Here is a 22,722-nt window from a genome sequence, read left to right on the forward strand (position 1 = left end):
ATTAATTAAATCACAAAGTTACTGTAAGGAAGAAAATTATATTCTCTACTACTAGGACACTATGGAATTTCTCATTCCTGCAGCAGTACTGCTTCTTAAACTTTAATGTGCATACGAATCACCTGAGGGATCTTGTTAAATTGTAGATGCTGATACAGTAGGTCTAAGATGGGCCTGAGAATCTGAATTTCTAAGTCCCCAGGTGATGTTAATGTTGTTGGTCCACGGACCACATTTTGAGAAACAAGGCTCTGTTGCAGAGTTTCTGAGCCATTACTGATATTTGGGGCTGAAAAATTCTTTGTTTTAGTGGTGAGGGGGTCGGGGGACGCTGTCCATTCACTAAAGGATATTTAGCAGCACCCCTGGCCTCTACCCACTAGATGACAGTAGCACCTACTTCACCTCCCCAACCAAAAGTCCCCAATCTGGCCATAAGATTGCCTCCAGTTGAGAACCACTACTCTACTGTTGTGTTTAGTGGTTAACTGTTTGTTGCATAATGTAAATACCTTTTTTGATGATCTAGATTCACTGGGCACAGCCTTATCAACCAAATAAACAAACAGCTTTCTTTTTTTCCCCCATGAGCAATTATCATACTTTTACTTATGGACACTCCAGATTTTTTTAAGCTAATTTTATTTCCCTCCTTACTATGGCCGCTAGAATGCTCAGAAATAAATTTGCAAACCACATTTAGAAACTGTGAAAATTTCCAGGGATACAGTTCTGAAAAATAACTCAACTACTGGATTTATTTCTATATGTTTGTTTTGTTCCCCTTAAACTGAGCAAATTATGTCTTTTTATTTTATTATATATTTTGGTAGGCTCCTTTCTACACAATTTGAAATAAGATTGGTTTCTGTTAAGTAAGGTAAACCAAACAATTTGAATAGAAATAGACCAGCTAGGACAGACACAATGCACTAATTTACTGATCATGATTGGTCATTGGCTATTTGATAGATACTGATAAATCTGGGCAGATAGTGAGACAGGCCTCAAAAGTATTGAACAATCAACTACATATCAATAAAAAAAAAAGGTAAAAAAAAAGTATTTAACAATCTGGCTTATTTTCTCCCAACAAACTATTATAAATTGACAGATACAGATATCTGGACAAAGCACAGAAAATTAACATAAAAGAAAAGTGTTTAACTTTACATTAGAAATATAAAATTAGCAATAAAGTTGAGGATGATTAAAAATGTGGCCAAAAGACAAATATCATATGATATCACTTATATGTGGAATCTTAAAAAAAAATGATACAAATGAACTTATTCACAAAACAGAAATAGACTCATAGACAGAAAACAAACTTACGGTTACCAAGGGGAAAGTGGGGGGAGGGAATAGGAGTTTTGGATTAACAGATACACACAACTGTATATAAAATAGATAAATAACAAGGACCTACTGTATAGCACAGGGAACTATATTCAATACCTTGTAATAACTTATATGGAAAAGAATCTGAAAAACTATATATATATAGTTTATATATAAAACTGAATCACTTTGCTGTACACCTGAAACTAACACAACATTGTAAATCAATTATACTTCAATAAACAAACAAAAAGTTGTCAAATAACGAACGTTTTACATTTTGCCAGCTCTGACATAAGACACTTAGAATTAATTTAGAACATAAGGCACCTTAAAAAAGGACCTTAAAAATGATGCAGCTCAGTGCTTTTCAAGTTTCTTTAAGCTGTGGAATTCTTGGTTTAAACACCTATCAGGAAGACCAACGTGTAACACCAGGTACATGAGAGGTGCTCTGTCTGCAGGGCAGAGAAAGAAAGATGGGGTGTCCGAGGCCCTTTGAAGGGGCCCCAATGGTCTTCAGGGAGCACAGGTTGAAATCTCATGACCTTGTAATATACTCTTGGGATAAATGTGAGGAACTGGTGTCACAGGAGATCAAGTAATCTGTTGGAGGAATTGGAGCTGCCCAACAGCAGAGTTAGGACCTCAACTCAATTCTATAGACTCTGGGCAGACAGGACTCTGAGGAGTCTGGAGTTATCACCTGGGTCCAAGTTATCAGCATGTCTTTTTATTACTGAAGGGAGTTACAAAATTGTTGTTATAAAACTGTTACAAAATTCCAAACCTTGAAGAAATGTATACTTTAAAATGTGCAAGTTTCTCTTTCCCTCTCTTTTTCTGCACTCCCATCTCCAATCTGATTCTTCAGAGAAAACCAGTGGTGATAGTTTGACGGGTGTCCTTCTAGAACTACACACACACACACACACACACACACACAATGTAAATCCTTTTCTTTGTCCTGTTTCTTCTTAGCCAGCTCTATTTCTACTTTTTTCATGGCACTTATCACTTTCTAACGTCCTCCATACTTTATTTATTTATCATGTCTATTATTTATTGTATGTCTTTTCCTACTAGAACAGTCTCTGTGAAGGCAAGGATATTTGCCTGTTTTGTTCACTGATGTTTCCCAGTTCCTAGAATGATGCTGGCATGTGGCAGGCACTCAGAAATATTTGTAGAATTAATGGGTGAATTAATAGGATTAATAGGAAGAGCACAGAGGATTTTTAGGGCAGTAAAACTAGTCTATATGATACTACAATGGTAGATACATCCAAACAATGGAATATTATTCAGTACTAAAAAGAAATGAGCGATCAAGCCACAAAAAAGAACATGCAGGAAGCTTAAATGCATATTACTAGGTGAAAAAAAGCCAATCTGAAAAGGCTACTTGGAAATTAGGGGTTTTGATATGAGAAACAGAATCGGAGTTTCTGCAATGGCATTATGTCTCCTGAATTTGTGGCTTATTTTAATGATGGCATAATTGATAATTGATGTGAATATTTCATCTAAAAATGAGTATTTTCCATAAACTATTTTTAAAAGTCCACTGAATCATTTATTATGAAAAGAAAAAATTGCCTTTTATAATTTCTCACTGGTCTCTAATGTGGACAGGTCAAAAATGTTGACAGAGGAAACCCAGGGACTTGGTGTGCTTTAATTAGCTCTTTTTCACTGACCCCAAGTGGGTCTGCCAATATGTGACATGAGGCTCTGTCTGCTTTAGACAGACTCATCTGCTCTTTGTAAATATGCACCTCTATGGCAATGGACTGTAACACAAATAAATGCCACCAAATTATCAAACAACTGAATTCCTGATTGCCAACTGCGTGATTGCCTACGTTTTTGGAAAAAACATTTAAAAATCCTCCATCATCTAAAGTTTGATGGTTAATGTGGAGCAAACAAGAGGAAACCATCTTTTTTCCACCCACCCATTTCCTCTGTCATATCAAAACCCTTTACCCAGCCATATAATCTCTTTCCAGTTTCCTGGCTACCAGCTCTTCAACAACAGAGCTCAGAAATATAGATTTGCTCAGTTTTTAAATGAGATTTGATGATATCTAGGGACCATTTTGTTTCCCTACAGGGCACATACTGCCAGTTTCATAATGAAAGTAAATAAAAAAAAATAACATTCACTTTCCTGAAATTTGGTTTGTGGCAAATTGGATTGGAATGTACCCTTCTGCTGGGGACCATCAGTGGCTCAGGACCATTTTGTCCACCACTGTATGTTTTGGAGTAAAGACAGTCCCCAAACAACAATAACAGAAGACTGATAATAATCTCTGAGTATGAGCTTCCCTAAAAAAAAGATAAAAATACTCACTACAGACATAAAAGTATAATGCCATATAGCCTTCTATTTTACAAATAATACATTTAGAAGAATATATTTAAGAATATGAAATATGTCACAGCGGACTACTTCTGCTCCTAGCTATCTCCTCCTTTTCTTCCTCCTCTTTCTTCTTCTTTTAATGTGGCTACTTTTAGGGCGAGATATACTGCAAGGCACTCCTATGCATTTTTTGCTCAGTTTATGTACTTACTTTTGCTTCTGTTTATTTATTAGCACAGTCCCTTTAAATCCATTAGACACCTACCCAAGGTGGACACTATATTAGAGGAACTAACTATTTCAAGAGTTTAGTTGACTCATTTCATTTACTGACAGATAATTTCTCCCAATTTCCATACAAAACGTGCTTATTAATCTCACTTTGCACTGTTTCCTAGCTGGATGAATAAACATCTCATCCATAGATAATACCAGGTAAACCAAATGCAAGTATGCAAATAAGCAGCACACTTCTTTGTCCAATAGCACAGTTAGGGCATTTTTCTTTAGTCATTTATTTGAATGTGCAAAGGAAATCAAACTTTTTATTTTTTAATAAGAGCTTGTGAAAATATAACTTGTGAAATATAGCTTGTGAAAAAAAAATAAAATATAATATAATGAGAAATAAAGTTATCTGATGCCCTCTAGCAGAACACCTTAGGTTGTGGATTTAAGCGCATAACATCCTTACCAGTGACATGGTATCTGTCTAGGCCTTACAGCTACTCTTGGCTGGGGATGAACAAGGGCAGTGACTTGATGTTAACTTGATAGAGGAGTTCAGAAGGGGTCTTTTCATATTATTTGGGTGTTTCTCATGGGCCAATGTAGATTACAGAAAGCAGGATGTGTGTGGCAGGAGAAAGTGAAGGGGAGAACCCTGCCACAATCCTACCTGTCTTCTTTTGATTCAAATCCACTCTGGAGAAATGGGAACTGGTAAGTAGGTCACCCAAGATAAATTCCAAAGGACCAAGAAAAATTCTCTAGAAAATTTTTTCCCTAACAAGTGTTCTCCAAACGAGTTCAGTGGACCACATTGGTGAAATGAGGTTCCAGAGAATTTGTGACATCTTCCTATTTTGTTTTCCCTCTCAAATTGTGTGGAAAAACTTTAGGATTTTTTTCTACCTGCATATCTTACAACTCTTCCCATGGGTAAATGATTCTAATCCTAGGATTAAACCAATCTATTCTAAACAAGAAAGAAAGAAACCTCCCCCAGAACCATTAAGTGGATCAGTGTTACCATTATCCTCCAGATTGGACCAACTGAGGAGAAAGAGGTAAAAGACTGGTGTGGGCTTTGTCTCCTCGGTCATCCCAATATGAGGCTGGACTTGACTACATGCAAAATTTCAATAAGGAAGCCTTATTTATCATTAATTATGAAAACAGCACCTGCTTCTTGATATTTACAGTGAGCTGTATTTTATTTTTGTAATTCTCATATCTGTTCGAGTCAAGAAAAATCAACTCATGTGGGTCTATTAGAGAAAGGACCACATTACCAGCTTTAAAATTAGCTTTCTGCAAGTCAGCTTTGCTGATGTGCTCTACAGATGGGATGTATTTTCACCCAATCAGGAAATACTTCAAAGCGAACCAAGGCAGCATTGATGGGTTCTTGTAAGATTTTATATCTTCCTTTATAGAACTCCAGTGATGGGCCAGATTTTCAAGGATTTATTTCAATATCACGTGCTTTGTTTTTAACCTCTAAATCATTTTTGTTCACATAAATGAATACCAGTGGTTCAGATTTTTAAAATACCCCTTGGCAGATGAACAAAATTCCTCTGGTCTTTTATGTAAACATAATCAGGCAGGTATTAGACTATCACTCTGCACATGAATACATTAACTTTCAGTGGCTGGCAAACCTGCTCCTATGCCAGAGGTCAATGGAGCCCAGGAGAGAATAACTGACTAGGGAATAACAGGCTTTCATACCCAAAATGAACTGCTGACCCAGCTTCAATAAGACCTGGGGTTTGACAATTTTGCCAAATATGATGATAGATTTGTGCTGATCTATTATTGCCCATTGCCTGTTCCCACTGTGATCAATATCATGCAGTAATAAGATGGCTGACTGAGGACAAGAATGCTATTTGTGACTTGATTCACCACATACTGAATTCTGCTGTACAGTGACTATGAGGCTCCTGTTCTTTCAACATATTTTATTACTGAAGTATTATGTTGAACCATATGAAAGTGATGTTTTTGTCAGTCAAAATAAGGAAGTTGAACATCAGTTTTTTTCATATGATTCAAACCAATACAAAAAGAACTTCTTTAAAGGATTGTTTTGTCATGTCCTTTTAGCACAGTCTAAAATTATTCTTAATTCTTTGTTGTTGTTCTTATTTCCTGCTGGCTTATTTGTCTTTTTAATAGTGTGGAAGTGGTTTTTATGGTTCTCCTCTATGTTTCTTGATTACTTTGCATAATTTAGCAAGAAAGACTAAATATCCCTCTTTTATACCAACAATACATTAAACAGAACACAAATCCTAAGCCTAAATCTTTCTTCATTAAATTTTTAAGGAAAGAAACACAATATTGTTGAGCTGAGTGATCTCATGACAATAAGCAAAACTGTGTCAGCCAGATGACTGCTGGAGTTTTGCTGAGTGGTTTACACAATCTGAAATAATAACAATGTGTCCCCTGCAGTCAGTACCAGTCCCTTCTCCGTGGATGTATTTACAGTGAGTCATACAAATCTTCAATCCCTCACTCATATCTCAGTGCAAGGCATTTCCCAGGAACTTCCAGGAAATTACAAAAGCATGAATGAATCCAAAATGTCAACTTAAAAAAATACATTCTCAGTTCTAGGCCATGCTTGGTAGAAAACATGAAAAGAAAAAACTTTTTTTTTTTTTTTAAGTAAAGATGATGGATTCATTCAATATTTTGTGAAAAAAACCCAAGTCCCCTAGTTAACTCTCAAACTCCCAAAAGAATTCAAGGCCATAAGAAATATCACTTTGACAACTAGATGCTTGAAGTAACTCTGCCAGACTTCTTTCACATTTTCACAAGATTAAACCTCACTGTATAGTACATCTTTAATGATTTAAGCTAAACTTAAAAAAAAAAATAAAAAAACTATTCCAGTAGATGAAAAGGTATCTAACTTTATATTTGCTACAGACGTCCTCTGTCAAACTGGGAAGTTCACTTAACCTTTCTTATATTGAATTCTCCAACATGTGTGTTAAATACATAGATAATTAGTGAAGCATGCAATTGTTAAGAGTGTGTTAATTCAGTCTTATTGATTTTAGCCATTCTCAAGTCCTGGTGTACTTAATTATCCAAAACTTATATTGAATATGAGCAATATCACTTTTATTGTTACCATTTCAAAAAAGAGTTTTAAGAAGGCTAATCAATAAATTAATGTAAACACTTTTGAAAATGTCAGATTCCCTAGAGATCACCACACTAAGTGAAGTAAGCCAGACAGAGAAAGACAAATATCATATGGTATCACTTATATGTGGAATCTAAAAAAAAGATACAAAATGAACTTATATACAAAACAGAAATAGACCCACAGACATAGAAAACAAACTTATGGTTACCAAAGGGGAAAGGGGGAGGGAGGGATAAATTAGGAGTTTGGGATTAACATATACACACTAATACATATATATAAAATGGATAAACCAACAAGGACCTACTGTATAGTACAGGGAGCTATACCCAATATTTTGTAATAACCTATAAGGGAAAAGACTCTGAAAAAGAATATATGTATATACACACACACACATATATATATGTATAACTGAATCACTTTGCTGTACACCTGAAACTAACGCAACATTGTAAATCTACTATACTTCAGTTTTTTTAAAAGAGAAAATGTCAGATTCTATACAAACATGCTAAACAGTAATATTTGTCATTACAAAATGCTTGAACCGCCCTTTTCCTTTGGTAGCATGAGAATCTACCTTCCTCTGATATGGAGTGGGAGAAGGGAATAGAAAGTAGAGTATGAAAAAACCCTCCTAGTACCTAAACATGAAAGGGGATGATGGTCAGTGGGTGGGTAAATATAAATTGGATTCCCCATCTTTCAGCTGTGTTTCTTTCTAGAAGAGAAGCTGCCTGGCTTTTTCTATGAGAGCTGAAACCTGTGAAAAGATGTTATGTCCTAGGAGTGGGCAAGGACCTTAATCTAAATCTCAAGGGAAGAACATGGCTGCTGCTTAAGAGTGACTGTAGGAAAGATCTAATTAGCCCAAGAGTGCCTGCAGCCATCCATACTTGCTCAACCCACTACCAGAAGGGTAAGCCTGCCCTGGACACTCTGCCATTTTAGTACCTGTGTCTCCAACCCATCATCTTTCCCGGGGCCAGGACTAGGGCACAGAATTTAAAGGAGCACCAGAAAATTTAGTAGTCAAGATAAATAATATTTTTAAAAATCAAAATTAATACAAAAAGTCCATGATAAACAAAATATCAAAACTGTAAATAAAGACATGCTCAATATTACTACTTACCTCCTTTTGCCTCAGCTCATTATGGCTTGGCAAGATGTTGTTACTAATTCTGACTTTACTTAAAATTTTACTGAGCTTTCTTGGCATCTCCTTAAATGGGGCACCTCAGGGAAGTTCCGGCCCTGACATTCTTTTCTTACTTTGTCCGTTGTTTTCTGACTAGCTCACACTCTCACTGGCTCCTGACCTTGCATCACCTCCTGACTATGGCTTCGATCTTTTCTTTCGATAGTCTAACCTCCAAGAGATCAGGGAGTGCGTCTGTTTGGTTCATAACTGAACCTTTGGCACAGTGCCTGGCATACGGTAGCTGCTTCATAAGTGCTTGCTGAATGAATAGAAGGAAAATCTCTTGGAGCTCGACGCTGCCCATAGCTTTCTTGCATGATTATGTGGATTGAAAATGCCTCTGGTTGGACACCTACCCCAGAGTCTATTTTGGGGGCCACATATCCCTTTCCAGAATTTTCCTGAACACTATGGATGGGAAACCAGAAACAATATATTTTGAGGTTTGAAAAAATCAGAGTTGGTAGATTTAGGTAGATTCAAATGGAATCAAAAAGATGATTAAACTTACTGGGGGAAAAAAGCAATTAAAATAATGTAAGGGTATTTTCAAATTATCTATTTTGCAAAAGATCCAGAAGGGTATGGCGATTTACATTACTGGAGTTTTATTTTTTTGTTTTTTCTAGCGATACCTGAAATTTCTTAAGTTTGGTGAGTTCAGGTCACTTACCTTCAATGGTACACTGGTCAGGGACTGGAATCTTCTTTCCCATTTCCACAGCATATGCTTTCACTTTACTGAGGTTTTCCTTTAAGTGCAAGTAGAGCTTATCATGGTATTCTACAGGCCTTGAGGTTGTATCTGGAGTTTCTTCCTGATAGTTTTCTTTAACTGTTTCTGGCAAATTCTCAGATTCTATATGTATAATACTTGGGTGTGAAACTGAAGAATTTACCAGTTGTGATCCATCAGTGTCTCCCTTAAAGGGCGACCTGTCATGTCCTTGGCCAAGTGGGTCTATTTCTGAAAGAGAGATGCTGGCTGGCGTATCTCCACTCTCTACAACTTCCCCATCCTCTGAACTCAAGTCATTCGTTAGCGCGGTGTGCAAAGCCAAACTCTTTGACCTACAATACAAACAAAGGGAAGGCTGAGGCAGGTAAAGAAGCTGGGCTACCGTTTACTGACAAGGAAAAGAAAGAATAATAACACTGGGGCAAAAGTTACTTCCTCTAGAGTGTGAAACTGAAAATTGGTGCTATTAACAGAATTTGATAAAACATACACATTATGTAATAAGCTAAACCTCTGTAGATCTAGGCTACCTCCCAAAACAAAGATTTAAAAATCAGTTTCATGGCAAAACTGGCTGGGAAATGGTGAACTTACATATTTATATTCTTTTTCCTACTTTTGCTTCTGCTTTTTCATCAGAAATCAAGAAAAGCTTTTGACAGTCATTCTCAATATCAGCATATTTATATTTAAGAAGTGTTTTTAAAAAATAAACCATAGGTTTTTGACTTTTATTTGAATTCTCCTTCTAATATAGTGAGCTTCTTTGGGTAACGAAAGCACTGTGGATGAATTTTGCTATAGGTAAAAGATATTTAAAAACCACTTAATAAAAGAGTGACAACAAAACTAATAGCAAACATGAAGCACATATTCTAAAAACCAGCCAAACAAAATTTATACCTATTACATCTAATGTCTTTTCTTTCCTCCTTAGAAATTTGGTCCAAACTATATCTTCTGATTGAGCCAGGGGTGTTGCCCTCAGCATTTATTTTCTCTTCAAAAGCCTGTATTTTAACCTGGAGCTTTTCATGATCTTCATTTTCATCAACAGTGAGGCTGGCTTCTTCCAGCTTCTCAAGAAATTCGATTTCAGTGCTGGGTTTTCTCCTAAAAGAATGAAAATCATTGCATTCGATGCTCATCACATATACCCTTCAGAACAATGTTAACTGCTAACTGCTTCTTATTCAAAACTGAAAACTGTACATGCTCAATTTTTTAATTTGTCATTTGACAAATATTTATTGAGTAACTACTATGGACACAGGTCTTTGAAATTGCTTCTACAGTGTATTCTGCCAGAAGTTTAGAAACATTGGTGTTTATGGCAACTTTGTATCAGAAATCCTTTTGAAGGATTCAGAGGATGAAAAGCAGTTTTTATGGTCATCTACCATATTCTTATCTAGCTTTCCAAAGCATGCTTTCATATGAAATTCATGCCAGGAATTTTCTAGAAAACTTATATATGCTGATCTGTTTGTACTGAAATTATTAGAATAAGAACATTTCAAATGGACTGTGTAAACTCATGGTTTTGTTATTTTAAGGAAATCAGTGGGACTCTTCCATTTTATGAAGCAAGAAAAATCTTTCTGAATTTTATTATGTTGGAGGAAAGAGGTTTTCCATGAATGACATTAATAGTTCCAAATATCTTGTATAGTAGAATTTATAAAACACTCTGTGGGTCATTAAAATTACCTCCTTTAAGGCAGGGGCTATTTGTGAAATAACTTTGTTACCTCTCTAAGGGCTAACAGTGGCTTAGACAGAGTAAGACCCCACAGACAAGCTGCAGAAATAGCTCACTGATGCTCACTGAGGTGCTGAATGATTAGAGAAAAGTAGTATGCATTTATATTCCCTTTTCTGCCTTCTAATATCGAGCCAGACTAGAGCTACTTTAATTTCAATTTAATAATCACTATCAATCATATAATTTGGGGTTAGGATTAATTCTTTCCTTATAAACACAAGGGTTAATAATCTCTAGGAATCCATTCACCAAGATGGCTTAATAATTCTGTTGGTTGTCTGTGTGTATTTACTTGGTTTTCGTATTTTTCCTAGAGGTTGAGGGAAGGCGCCTCAAATTCACAGAAAAATCCTGGCTTTTTCAAACATATGGTTATTTTTCCATAAGGGCCAAAGTAAACCTGTCATATTTCTTAAGTTAGGCTGAGAAAATAAAATTTCGGTTTTCTTAGCGGCACTGCTTTTTTAGGGAAAACCAACATAGAGGGGCTGTTGATGATTTTTTTTCAGTTACTTTCCACCTATTCTGGGGCCATGTCTGTGGTGGGCATTGTTGAAGGGTTGGATCCTGCAGCTTTTCTGACTGGCCCAGAGAGGGGTCCTGGCCTTGAGGGAGGGTTCCTAGTTTTGGGTCCTCAGGGGTTGGAATCCTCCTGTTAGTCCACCCCAGGGAGAGATGCTGAAGGTGAAAACTGGGAAGGAGAGTAGATCATACATTAAGTAATAGGACACTGTTTATTGTGTAATAAGCTATTTCTGAGAAAATTTAAATGCATTTTTAATATAACTTTTATAGGCTTCCTATGGTTTTGCATAGATAATGAAAAACTTATTTTCCATCCCATGACTGAGTGAAATATACATGAGTAGATTTCAAGAACCAGTGCATGGGAATAAATGCTCATCTTGAACACGTTTCCCTTTCTGACACACATAAGATACTGGCTGCCCACAAACACATGGGAGGTTTTTACATCTTCCAGCCAGAAGATTCTAAAAGCTGAATTTTTACTCCTATTCCAAATAAAGTCAAGATAGTGCTGTCATTGGATGGTATTTTAAAAACCATCATGATTACAAAGGTTAATTTTAAAAGATCCTTCTCAAGATGAGAAATTTGGGGGCAGTATTTATTTTCTATCTACGTTAGTCCATGTATAGTCGCCAAACTAAACTATTCCTCTGGTTCCTTGGAACCTAATCACATTTCAAAAATGAAAGATACCTTTATTTTTGAACTTTATTTTAGAAATTTCTATAGCTGGGATTATTAAAACTTAAAAATTTGTGAAGCACAAAGTATACCCCAATATGTATATATCAGATGTTGAGCATTAAACAAATTTTTAAATCTCAAAACATACAAGTTGTTAGAGGTATAGTTTCTTATGCATTTACTAGTTTTTTCTTTCTACATAAAGCTCTGGGTTATAACAACAGTTTAAATAATAGCATTTTCTTCCAAAAAACTTCAAATTTCACATGATTATAGTAAATCTCCCTCAATAATTTTATTGGATCAGTTTCTGATTTTTTTACGTAAAATTTTCTTACTTATGGAGATCTTTTATTTCATGTCCTCTTCATACCAATTTCCCCATCTACAAAATGGAGATAATAACTATACTTAACTCATAGGGTTGTTGGGAAGTTGAAATGACAGAATCGGTGTGAAGCACTGTTCCTAGCACAAAACAGGAAGTCAGGAGATGTTAAATTTTATTATTATTATTAATTGTTATTATTATTATTACTCCTCTGGAAGCTTTATCTGTCCTTGTCTAGGCATTGTGTTAATGTAAAAAGAAAACACCAATGGCCTAGACACAGGCAGATCAATATTCCATATCCTGGAAGGTACTGATGTCCCCTGGAGAATGCTACGGCATCAGACTTTAGGACAGGACAGTCACTCAGCCCCCTTTCCCTGCCCCTGTCTCCAGTCACCAAGTGTGGGCTGTTAAGCACCATGGACTGTGTGAGTCAGAGCTCTCGTACCTGGGAGTATGCCTTCCTTCACTCAGATTGCCTTACAGCATCCCTGAGGGGACTCTGGGCATGAAAGAAGTTATGGGTTAACCCTAGACATCTGCTGACCCAAGAGGGTTAGGTCAGGTGCCTCTGGGGCAGGTTGCCAGGTATCTAGCCAAATGTGAATTTCAGATAAACAACAAATATTTTTTTTAGTATAGGTATGTCTCTAATGGGACATAGTAAAAAATGTATTGTACTATACTAAAATGATTATACTTATACTAAAAAATTATTTGTTCTTTACCTGAAATTTAACTGGATGTCTTATATTTCTATTAGTTTCATCTGGCCACCCTATTCCTGGGTAAATCCCTGCTGCTCAGTGGGCAGGGAACTATAATGCTCATCCTTATTCCCCTGTGCCTTGTAGAGTGCTTGACACTCACAGGTACCTGAAGTGTTTGCAGAATAAATGAACTGAGACCACCTACATCTCTGAAGCCAGCCTGCTCCCTGCACCCACAAAAAACCCTCTGGAGGTCTACCAGATGTCTATGAAGCACTGGCTGCTTCTCCTGGTCCATGGGGAGTAGGGGATGGGGCAGTGTCATTTGGTAAATATCAACTGTGGAGAGAAACAAGGAGCAAGAGTAGGAGTGAAAAGAGGGATTTGCAAAGGGCTAAATAAGTAAAGAAGCAACGATAAAATGTCTGGGCCAGAAAAGTAATCTCTAGATATGAGGCTGATAAGTGTCACTGATGAGCAGGTTTCTCACCACAAAGAATTTCTCTCTTATACACGATCTTCCTTGTTTTTATGATTTGGAGATTTTATAACACAGGAGTCAGGGGTTAGGGGTGGTAATGAAGGGTCTCCAAGGTAGCCAAAGCCACAAGATGGACCAGAGAGAATTTTCTGTTACTGACCATCAATCCACCTGGATTTGTCACAGAGTTTTGCTGGCAGACAATTAGGATAAGTTTTTGTTCCAATAGGTTGAAAGGTCAGAAAATGGTAGGCAGAAGTTTGAATTTATTAAAAAACACTCACTGCTCTTTGACTTCTCCTCTTGGTTTTTAAATTTAGTATAAATAGATAGGAGAGAATTGTTCAAAAACAAAAATCTTTTAGAGAGAGGAACTCTGCATTCCTTTTAGAGCAAAGAAATGCATCACAAATGTGAAAGTATGGGTGGAGAGTGGAGGTCCCGGTCCTGTTTACATTTATTTGTGGGGGCCAGGGAGTTGGGCTCATGCAAGGGGGTTGTTATTTTTTTTTTCCATTTGTTGCTTTTAACTCCAGAGGTAATTTTACAGAAATCTTTGTCAGAGTTCTATAATCCCCTAAATATTAACTTGGCTTTAACTCAACGTGCCACATTACAAGAGGCTCAGATGATTTCCAGTCTGAACAGTTTTTGGTGTCTATTGCCAAGGTAAAGTTTGTAAAAGCATCTCTAGGGATACCCAGGAGGGGCAAGGGAAGGCCTAATTATCTCCCTCTTGTGTGAGCGGGACTCCCCCTTAGAAACGAATTGGTCCTTGGGCAGTTCACTGCTCTCACTAAGCTGGGAGATGAGACTATAAAGCTGGCAGAGGTGGAGAGATTGGCAGCCTCTCCTCCTGGCTCCTTAAATCAAAGAAAAATAATATTAGTTAACTTTTGATGAGCTTGGCTTATGATCCCATGCCCAGGATATGTATCCTGCAGAGTTGAGCTTGTTAGAGGAGAAGTAGGAGAATATGATGGACCAAATCCACAGTCCTAAATTCTTAGCATGTTATGTTCCCTACTCTTCAGCAGTTTCTTGGGTCATCAATCATCATAAGAATGACAGAGATGATCCCCCAGCTCCACGGCACTGTCATCTGTTTTGGAACTGAAATGAGTAATGCCTCTGGAAACGCTAAAATTGAATACTAAGGTAAAGGACAATGTTGAATCCAAATTCTTGGTACTCTCTTCTGCCCCTGACTGCCTCAGTGCACAAGAGCAGAGACCAGCAGGTGCTCAGTTATATGGGCACCAGAACATAGAACTCACTGAAATGAAATGACTCCATGGTTTATTTCATCCACAAGATTCTTTTTAGGGGCTTCGAAAGGAGAGCGTGGCTGGGAAATAGACTGAATATGGCCTTCCAGGGAAAAGATCTAGGTTTATGACTCCAATCTCCTGTTAGTGACAGGCAAATCTCTTTATGACTTTTCTGTTATCTAAAAATGGGATCAGTGATACTGTATCACCAGATTGCTGAAAACATTATAGAAGATAATGGATTTGACAGTGTAGCCCAATACAGAATGGGAATGAAAATGTCAAATGGTAAAACTCTAGGTGGCTACTGCCCAATGTGGACATTTGATACCGAAAGAAGGCAGCTTGTACAGGTGATACCCAACCTGGAAGATAAGCTTCTTCTTTTTCTAAGCCAGGAAGGACCATACAGTCCCTCCTACCTCTGCAGCATCCTAAAGACTGTGGACTATAGGAGAGCGACCCTCCCTACTGTGTGAGCATACAAGGACTGGGATATAGAAATGGTCGATTTTTAAAAAAATCTCTGTACTTCAAGGATGAATTCTGAGCAATTGCAGGCATGGAGAGAGAACGTTCTGCTAATAGAACAAAAGTTTAAAAGTTCTGATACGAGGAAGTGATCACTCTAATACAGATGCTCAGTCATTTGTTTTCTTTTCATTTAACCAACACGAAAAGGAATGGGACACAGAAAAAGATCAGCAAAAAGTGCAAAGCCCCTGCCCTTGCTGCTTAAAGTGAGGTTACTGGACCAGCAGAATCAGCATCACCTTAGAGGCTGTTGGAGATGCAGAGTCTCGGGCTCCATCCCAGACCTGCCGAATCAGAGTGTGCACTTTAACCCAATCCCCAGGTGTTCCAGTGCATATTCAAGTTTGAGAAGCACTGGCCCAGGCACTGAAAGAACAGAATCTTAAGCAGACCAGGGCAGAGGCACTTTCTCTTAATCAAGCAAAGCTGCCAGGGGTTTCACTAATTCTGTAGTGAGGTGAGACTTAATAATTAACTGTGTGTGGGACTTCTCTGGTGGCAGAGAGGTTAAGACTCCGCCTGCCAATGCAGGGGACATGGGTTCGACCCCTGGTCTGGGAAGATCCCACATGCCACGGAGCAACTAAGCCTGCGCTCTAGAGCCCGTGCTCCGCAACAAGAAAAACCACCACAATGAGAAGTCCGCATGCTGCAAAGAAGAGTGGCCCCCGCTCGCCACAACCAGAGAAAGCCCGCGCGCAGCAAAGAAGACCCAACGCAGCTAAGTAAATAAGTAAGTAAATAAGTAACTGTGTGTTATTTGGAGTGTGGTAAACTGTATGCAGTTCCCTCACATTCCATAGCTTTATCCTTCTCAAGCCTTCCAGGGTCTTTATCAGTTCTGAGGTAAAGGTACCTTTTCACTTTTTGCCCCTGACAGATACTGGTTCAGATGGACCCGGAACTGTTAGTCAAGGTTCCCGAGCCTAGAATGGGCAGACCTGGTGAGCGGCAGCCTTACCAGAAGGCTGACAGATCCTAATAAATTGTCATCTGGATGTGGCACAAGTTACAAAAGCACTTTGAAAATTATAAAAGAGTACAAAAATGTAACATAGTAATGTCATCAGAACACTCTGAATCAGGGGTAAGAACTGTAGAGACAACATGCTCCTCCTTTTCTAGGCTAACTTTTTTTCTGGGAACGTGAGCAGGTAATGGGGGCTGGTCATGAGGATTAAGGGGAGGGTATCTGCCATGAAATGCAACCACTGGGCCTGAAGAGGGAAAAAGGTAAGACGTTGTCACTCACCATTGTTTAATACTGGAAGAACAGGGCAATGGTTAAGTTATCCTTTTTGATACATCCCCTCATCCGGTCTGCCCATTCTACTAGTGAAGCAGGCCCTTTGCCATCTCCATTTCACAGATGGAGTAGCTGAGACACAGAGACGTCGACTAATTTACTGAAGATCAACTAGTAAACCCAGCATTAAACTCAAGTATCCACCTCCAGGGCTCACCCGCTTCATACCCTCTTCCCCCTGCCTCTCAGTAGGTGTTTCCTTCAGTTTGCCTTTGACTCTACCACAGGAAGAAGCAATACATATTTTGGGACTGGTGATAGCACAGTAACCAACAAGAATTATTATATGCTAATGCCACCGAGTAACATCCTGTGGGAACACACCAGAACAGAGTTGACATATAATTGCTGAGCAACCCTTCACAGAGGTCTGAAAAATAAATTCTGGTGTCCCCTTTAACAAAAACTGAAAGGTGTTCAAAACTCAGGAAACAGCATGCAAGTAGCAACTTCAGAGTTCAATTATGATGGATACCAAAAAGGAACAGGGAGCTTTTGGGGAATGAAAATAGCAAACAGCTGGGTCATCATGGTCAAGTAGAACAGTTTTTCTTTTTGTTTGTTTGGTTTTTTTTTGCGGTATGTGGGCCTCTCACTGTTGTGGCCTCTCCCGTTGCGGAGCACAGGCTCCGGACGCACAGGCTCAGCGGCCACGGCTCACGGGCCCAGCCGCTCCGTGGCATGTGGGATCTTCCCGGACCAGGGCGCAAACCCGTGTCCCCTGCATCGGCAGGCGGACTCTCAACCACTGTGCCACCAAGGAAGCCCAAGTAGAACTGTTTTATCCTCAGCGGTCACCCTTCCCACAAGGGGCCGTCTGGGGTCAAGTCCCTCTCACCTCTCCTCCCACAGCACAGGTTTTCCTTTCCTCCAGACTAAAGCTCTGCTGTTCCCTGTCTTGTTTGGAAGGGAAAGCCAAACCACAGAAGCCTGATGAAAAGCTATTTTCTCTCGTGTGTCCTGTGTTTTGAACACAGCTGTGTTACAGGAAAGGGGCCTGGTCCCCCCGGCAAAGGTGTGACTGTGCCGCTCACACTCCGGGCAGGGCTGTCCACACTGGCAGAGCCAGCCCCTCTGCGGCCTTGTGCTCCCTGGGGCTGCTTCACGGGCTCCAAAGCTGGTAATGCTGTCTCCCACCTACCTCTCTTGCTGATAAATGAATTCCTGAAATACCTTTCCAGACCTTTGCATCACCATAAATGCCGCTTTAAGGAAGGACAAATGGTGGAAGTAAATGAACAGCAGATGGAACGTAAATGGTACCACATGACAGACTTAACTTCTTCAGTAAGAAGAGGGGCAAAAAACCAAAGCCCTTCCTTCCCTACACATGGAGGAGTAACAAGAACCACAGCTACTGCCACAAATGGTTGTTCCGATTTTCTTTTTATACAAGTGACCACCCTAGACCTCCCTAGATTGAAAACATATACATGTTTTTTATGAAAACTCTGGTTACCTTGGTGGGGTGAAATTGCATTCAGCTTTTCCTAAGCAGGGGGCAACACTGACCAGAACATCACATGTTTTTAATTATGGTCCTGAACCTCCTTATGTACATTTTTCGAGCCAACAGTTGCTCTCAAAGAATCAATTTCTCTTTGTATAAACATGTCTTGCCTAAAAAAGTGGGAGCTCTTGTAAGCACTTTTAAGACTCTATTTTCCTTCCACAGTGCATAGGCTCTGAATATTAGCTCTGTCAAGTTTGGGGGAGACTGGAGGGTAAACAGAAAGATGCCTAGCACTTCAGTGCAGGACTTCAGGTGTGGAGGAGTGGAGAGGCAATGGGAGCTGTAGCAGGGCAAAAGAGAGAAGGTCACCATGGGCATGGGTGGGTGGGGAAGACCTCCTGGGGAAGGGATACCAAACTGGAGTCCTGGATAAGAGCAGCCTTCAGTGGGAAGAGAGGCACAAACAAGGCATTCTATTGATAGGAGGTAATAATAAAGGTTAGTGTGGTATCACTTTGGGGAGGAACAGGCAAGTCACCCCTGACATTCCTTTAAAATTCCTTTATTAATGAAGTACTGTGGACACTGTAAATCTTGTACACACTACAATTTGAGATACACTGGACTACACTAAAGGAAGAAATGAAAGAAAACTCTATGAGCTGATGTCTGGGCATTTACACTATTGCCCCTTGAAGAACTACCATGAACCTAGAGGTGAGTAGGGGCTGGGTAAAGAATTTTACTTTGGGGACTTCCCTGGTGGCATAGTGGTTAAGAATCCGCCTGCCAATGCAGGGGACACGGGTTCGATCGAACCCTGGTCCGGGAAGATCCCACGTGTCGTGGGGCAACTAAGCCCGTGCTCCACAACTACTGAGCCTGTGCTCTAGAGCTCGCAAGCCACAACTACTGAGCCCACGCGCCTAGAGCCCGTGCTCTGCAACAAGAGAAGCCACTGCAATGAGAAGCCGGAGCACCGCAACGAAGAGTAGCCCCCGCTCGACGCAACTAGAGAAAGCCTGCGCACAGCAAGGAAGACTCAACACAACCAAAAAAAAAAAAAGAATTTTACTTTGTTCTTGCCCATCCACAAAGTTTTCTCCACTATGCTTTAGTATGAAGCCTCTGTAATCCTAATATATATTAAAAGATGTTGCTGTTGTGACGATGTAACAATATAACATAGTAAAAGCTCCCAGAGCTGAACCCATCACATGGTAGGAGCTGGTTAAAAGCTTGATCAGACTCAGAAACATGGCCTTCTCTGAAAAGCTGGAGAGAAGAACCTGACTCCCTGCTCTCTGCAGTTTGGCTCTGGACTCGGTAAAGAGCCATCACTCCTAAACTCTCGGGCTGTGCCTTCAGAGACTGTATATCACACCAGGGTTGGGTTCTGATGTGATTCCCAGATGTCAAGATGGGAACTCTGGAATGACAGGTTGCAAAGGGTCTCACAGTTGGAAAAGGGTCTCTGCAGTCCATGTTGCTTTGCTATACATTCCAGACACACATTGACTCAAATCCCCTGTTCCACCCTGTCATCCACTTCTCTGATGTTCAATGCATGAAATTTAGAATAAAACAAAACTCTGGGGTGACTCCAAGGAGGGGAGATGTCCTGGAGTCCTTTCCTTGTGAACATAATCTCCTTATTCTATCTTCCCTTCATTCTCTCCCACATACTGTTGTTTCATTTCCTTCCCTCCACTGTGTCACTGCTTTCCATTTACAGGTTTCCCCTGCTATCTGAGCATTCCTATGAAACCTTTCCTAAGCTGAAATGGGTATAAGGCGAAGAAGCAATTACCTTTTTTTTGTAAAAGTGAAAATCCTCTTTGGATTTCTTTCTGTTAGCAAAAACAGATACAATTGGCCCTCCATATCCCCCCTTCCGCATCCTCAGATTCAACCAACCACAGAATGAATTCTGAATTTTGATCTGCAATTGGTTGAAACTGAGGGTGTGGAACTAGCCTATACAGGGGCCAACTGCACTACACCATTTTATAAAAGGGACTCGAGGATCGATGGATTGATGGCTTTTGGTATCCGAGGGGTCCTGGAATCAAGACGACTGTACTAATGTAGGTCTTCCCTCAAAGCAAAGGAGCGTAAAGTGAACTTTTGAAAAGTGAGGGGTACCTGTATCCCGAAATCAGATTTAAACCTACCGAATAGGTTTTGACTATATTTTACCTTCCATTGCCTACCCCTCACCTCCCATCTGATTCTTAACAACAAAGAATAAACACAGTCTCATCACTACTATCACCATCACCACCAAAACAACCAAAGAACATACACCCATTTAATCAAGCCAGAGGTTAATGCTTTGTGTTAAAACTTTTCTTAAAGGTAACTTTCTCCCCCATGACTTTGATGGCTTTGGCTAGCGTGTGAAAGCTGGATCTGAGGGAACTGTGACCCCCCCAGGCCTGGGACTTAGGGCTGTGTCAGGTGCCCTTTCTCCCTTCCCTCTGCTTTCCCCTTGTGCCTTCTTCCTGGCCCCTCTTTCTCCCTACCTTTTCTCATTTCTCCTATTTACCCCCCCACCCCTGCTTTCTTTTCACAATTTCCATCCCTCAAACCTTCCATCCCTAGTTGCGGCCAAGCCTAACCTCCTACTAAGACCACCAGTGACAAACTGTCCCCAATTCTGTGGTCCCTGGCACCACAAGCATTGGCAAAGGTGTCTTCTAGTCCAAGGATCACTGACTGCTCAGCCAGCACACAGCTGCCAGGAGCCACCCTCTCTTTCCCCAGCTTCCCATGGGTCCCAGCAAGCAAATGGTTCAATGGTTAGTGGCCACCCAGCAGGCTACTTAGGGCTCATACAGTTGTGAAAGGTACAGAGCTTTTCTCCTATCTTGACACCCTCTCTTTTTTATTTTTAAAAATGTTTGAATTAATTTTTATTGGAGTACAGTTGATTTACAATGTTGTGTTAGTTTCTGCTGTACAGCAAAGTGAATCAGTTATGCACATACATATATCCACTCTTTTTTAGATTCTTTTCCCATATAGATCATTACAGAGTATTGACTAGAGTTCCCTGTGCTATACAGCAGGTTCTTATCAGTTATCTATTTTACATACAGTAGTGCGTATATGTCAATCCCAATCTCCCAGTTTTTCCCTCCCACCCCTTCCCCCTTGGTAATCATAAGAAAAATAGGGAACGCTTCACGAATTTGCATGTCATCCTTGAGTAGGGACCATACTAACCTTCTCTGTATCGTTCCAATTTTAGCATATGTGCTGCCAAAGCAAGCACCACCCTCTCTTTTTTAATCCACAATTGCTGTTATCTTTCTTTTGATTCTCCAGAATTAATTTCAGAATCTAAATGTTTTGCATGGCTGTCCTGTTAGTCAGCCTCCGGTGGTTTATTATTTAGATAAAAACATTCATCCTGAAATACAGGTACAAGAAAAGTGCAAGTGTGCTTACCTGGTGCATCAAATAAAAAATCACCCGATTAATTCAGTCATTTGGTGCAAAGGAGGCTCCCGTCTCCTCCATTTTTCATTCTCTCTAGGATGCTAATTGTTTTCCTTTTGATAGTCTTGTAATTTGGGCCTGAAGTCTAAAATCTGGCCTGCTGGGCTATGTGTCAGATTTGTAAATTAGACGACATCTGTTTTGAATTTAATCCATCTTTAATTTTCTTTTGAGCTCTCTTCCCTTATTCATTTCCCCTTCAATTGTAAGGATCAGACTTTGCTGGATGCTTTAGACAAAAGTGTGGACCTTTCTGCTTTGTGGGGCACAGATTAAAATTACTGAAGCTAAATGGTCACAATGAAGGCTATTCAGAGAAAAGATGTGGGGAGAGAAGCCTAGCAACCATCCTAGAGAGGATGAGCAGCTAATACAAAGGCCTGGCTGTCCACACCAGCCTTTTTGAGATTCCCACCGAATACTTACAATCGATTAGAAGGAGACTGACAGAGAGGGTTGAAACGGGTGAAGTATTTTGAATTGAGAGAGGCTGAGGTGGTGGCAATGGTGGTGGTGGTGGTGTATGTGAAGGGAGTGGTGACCTTTCATCTCTTCACATTTAATTTTTTCTTTTTTTTTTTTCCCCTCAGAAAAATAATAAACGGAGGAGAAATGCATTTTCCTAATACAGACTCATATTTTGACAGTGAGACCTCATTTTTTTCTCCTGTCTATATATCTCCTAAATTCTTCTTTTCATGTGGAAGTTGTTTATTGCTAATTGGATTGGGCCTGCTTATTAAGAATCATTTTTCCTGTCAGAATGCCTAATGTGACACCCTTGTATAACATGTTTCTCCTTTATACAAACCCTTTTTCACACATATAATCTCATGGAGAGTCAACTGGCCTCTTGAAACTTTGCCTGTGTAGAGGCAAGAAAGAATGGATAGACTGCTGGCCAGAATACGTGCCCGAGCTTTCACATCTGACGCACACACCGGTCACCACTGGAAGAAGAAATGAGCAGGCTAGCTGAGCACAGAATGTAAGGTGGCTCCCCCGAACACCAGCTGTAGAAGCTCTAAACTGAAGTTCCCCACATAATGAAAATTGGCCAACAGTGACTTTGTGCTTGCACATAGATGACAAATCAT

The 22,722-nt window shown here is 39.7% G+C and overlaps 1 protein-coding gene and 1 non-coding gene across 2 annotated transcripts in view; both read right to left on the reverse strand.

Moving 5' to 3' along the window:
* Positions 1 to 22,722, reverse strand: part of VEPH1 (ventricular zone expressed PH domain containing 1) — a 214,867-nt gene that overhangs the window by 87,001 nt on the left and 105,144 nt on the right. Inside the window, exons 8-9 of the mRNA XM_067737220.1 lie at positions 9,956 to 10,165; positions 8,987 to 9,384 (exon numbers count right to left, since the gene is read on the reverse strand). Coding sequence (XP_067593321.1) covers positions 8,987 to 9,384; positions 9,956 to 10,165 — 608 coding nt within the window. The remainder of the gene's footprint in view (positions 1 to 8,986; positions 9,385 to 9,955; positions 10,166 to 22,722) is intronic.
* On the reverse strand, positions 21,292 to 21,398 carry LOC137225659 (U6 spliceosomal RNA). Its single transcript, XR_010943965.1, has one exon. It is a non-coding gene; the product is annotated as a U6 spliceosomal RNA (small nuclear RNA).

Source organism: Pseudorca crassidens, chromosome 5 (genome assembly GCF_039906515.1).
Source record: "Pseudorca crassidens isolate mPseCra1 chromosome 5, mPseCra1.hap1, whole genome shotgun sequence".
NCBI classification, from domain to species: domain Eukaryota; kingdom Metazoa; phylum Chordata; class Mammalia; order Artiodactyla; family Delphinidae; genus Pseudorca; species Pseudorca crassidens.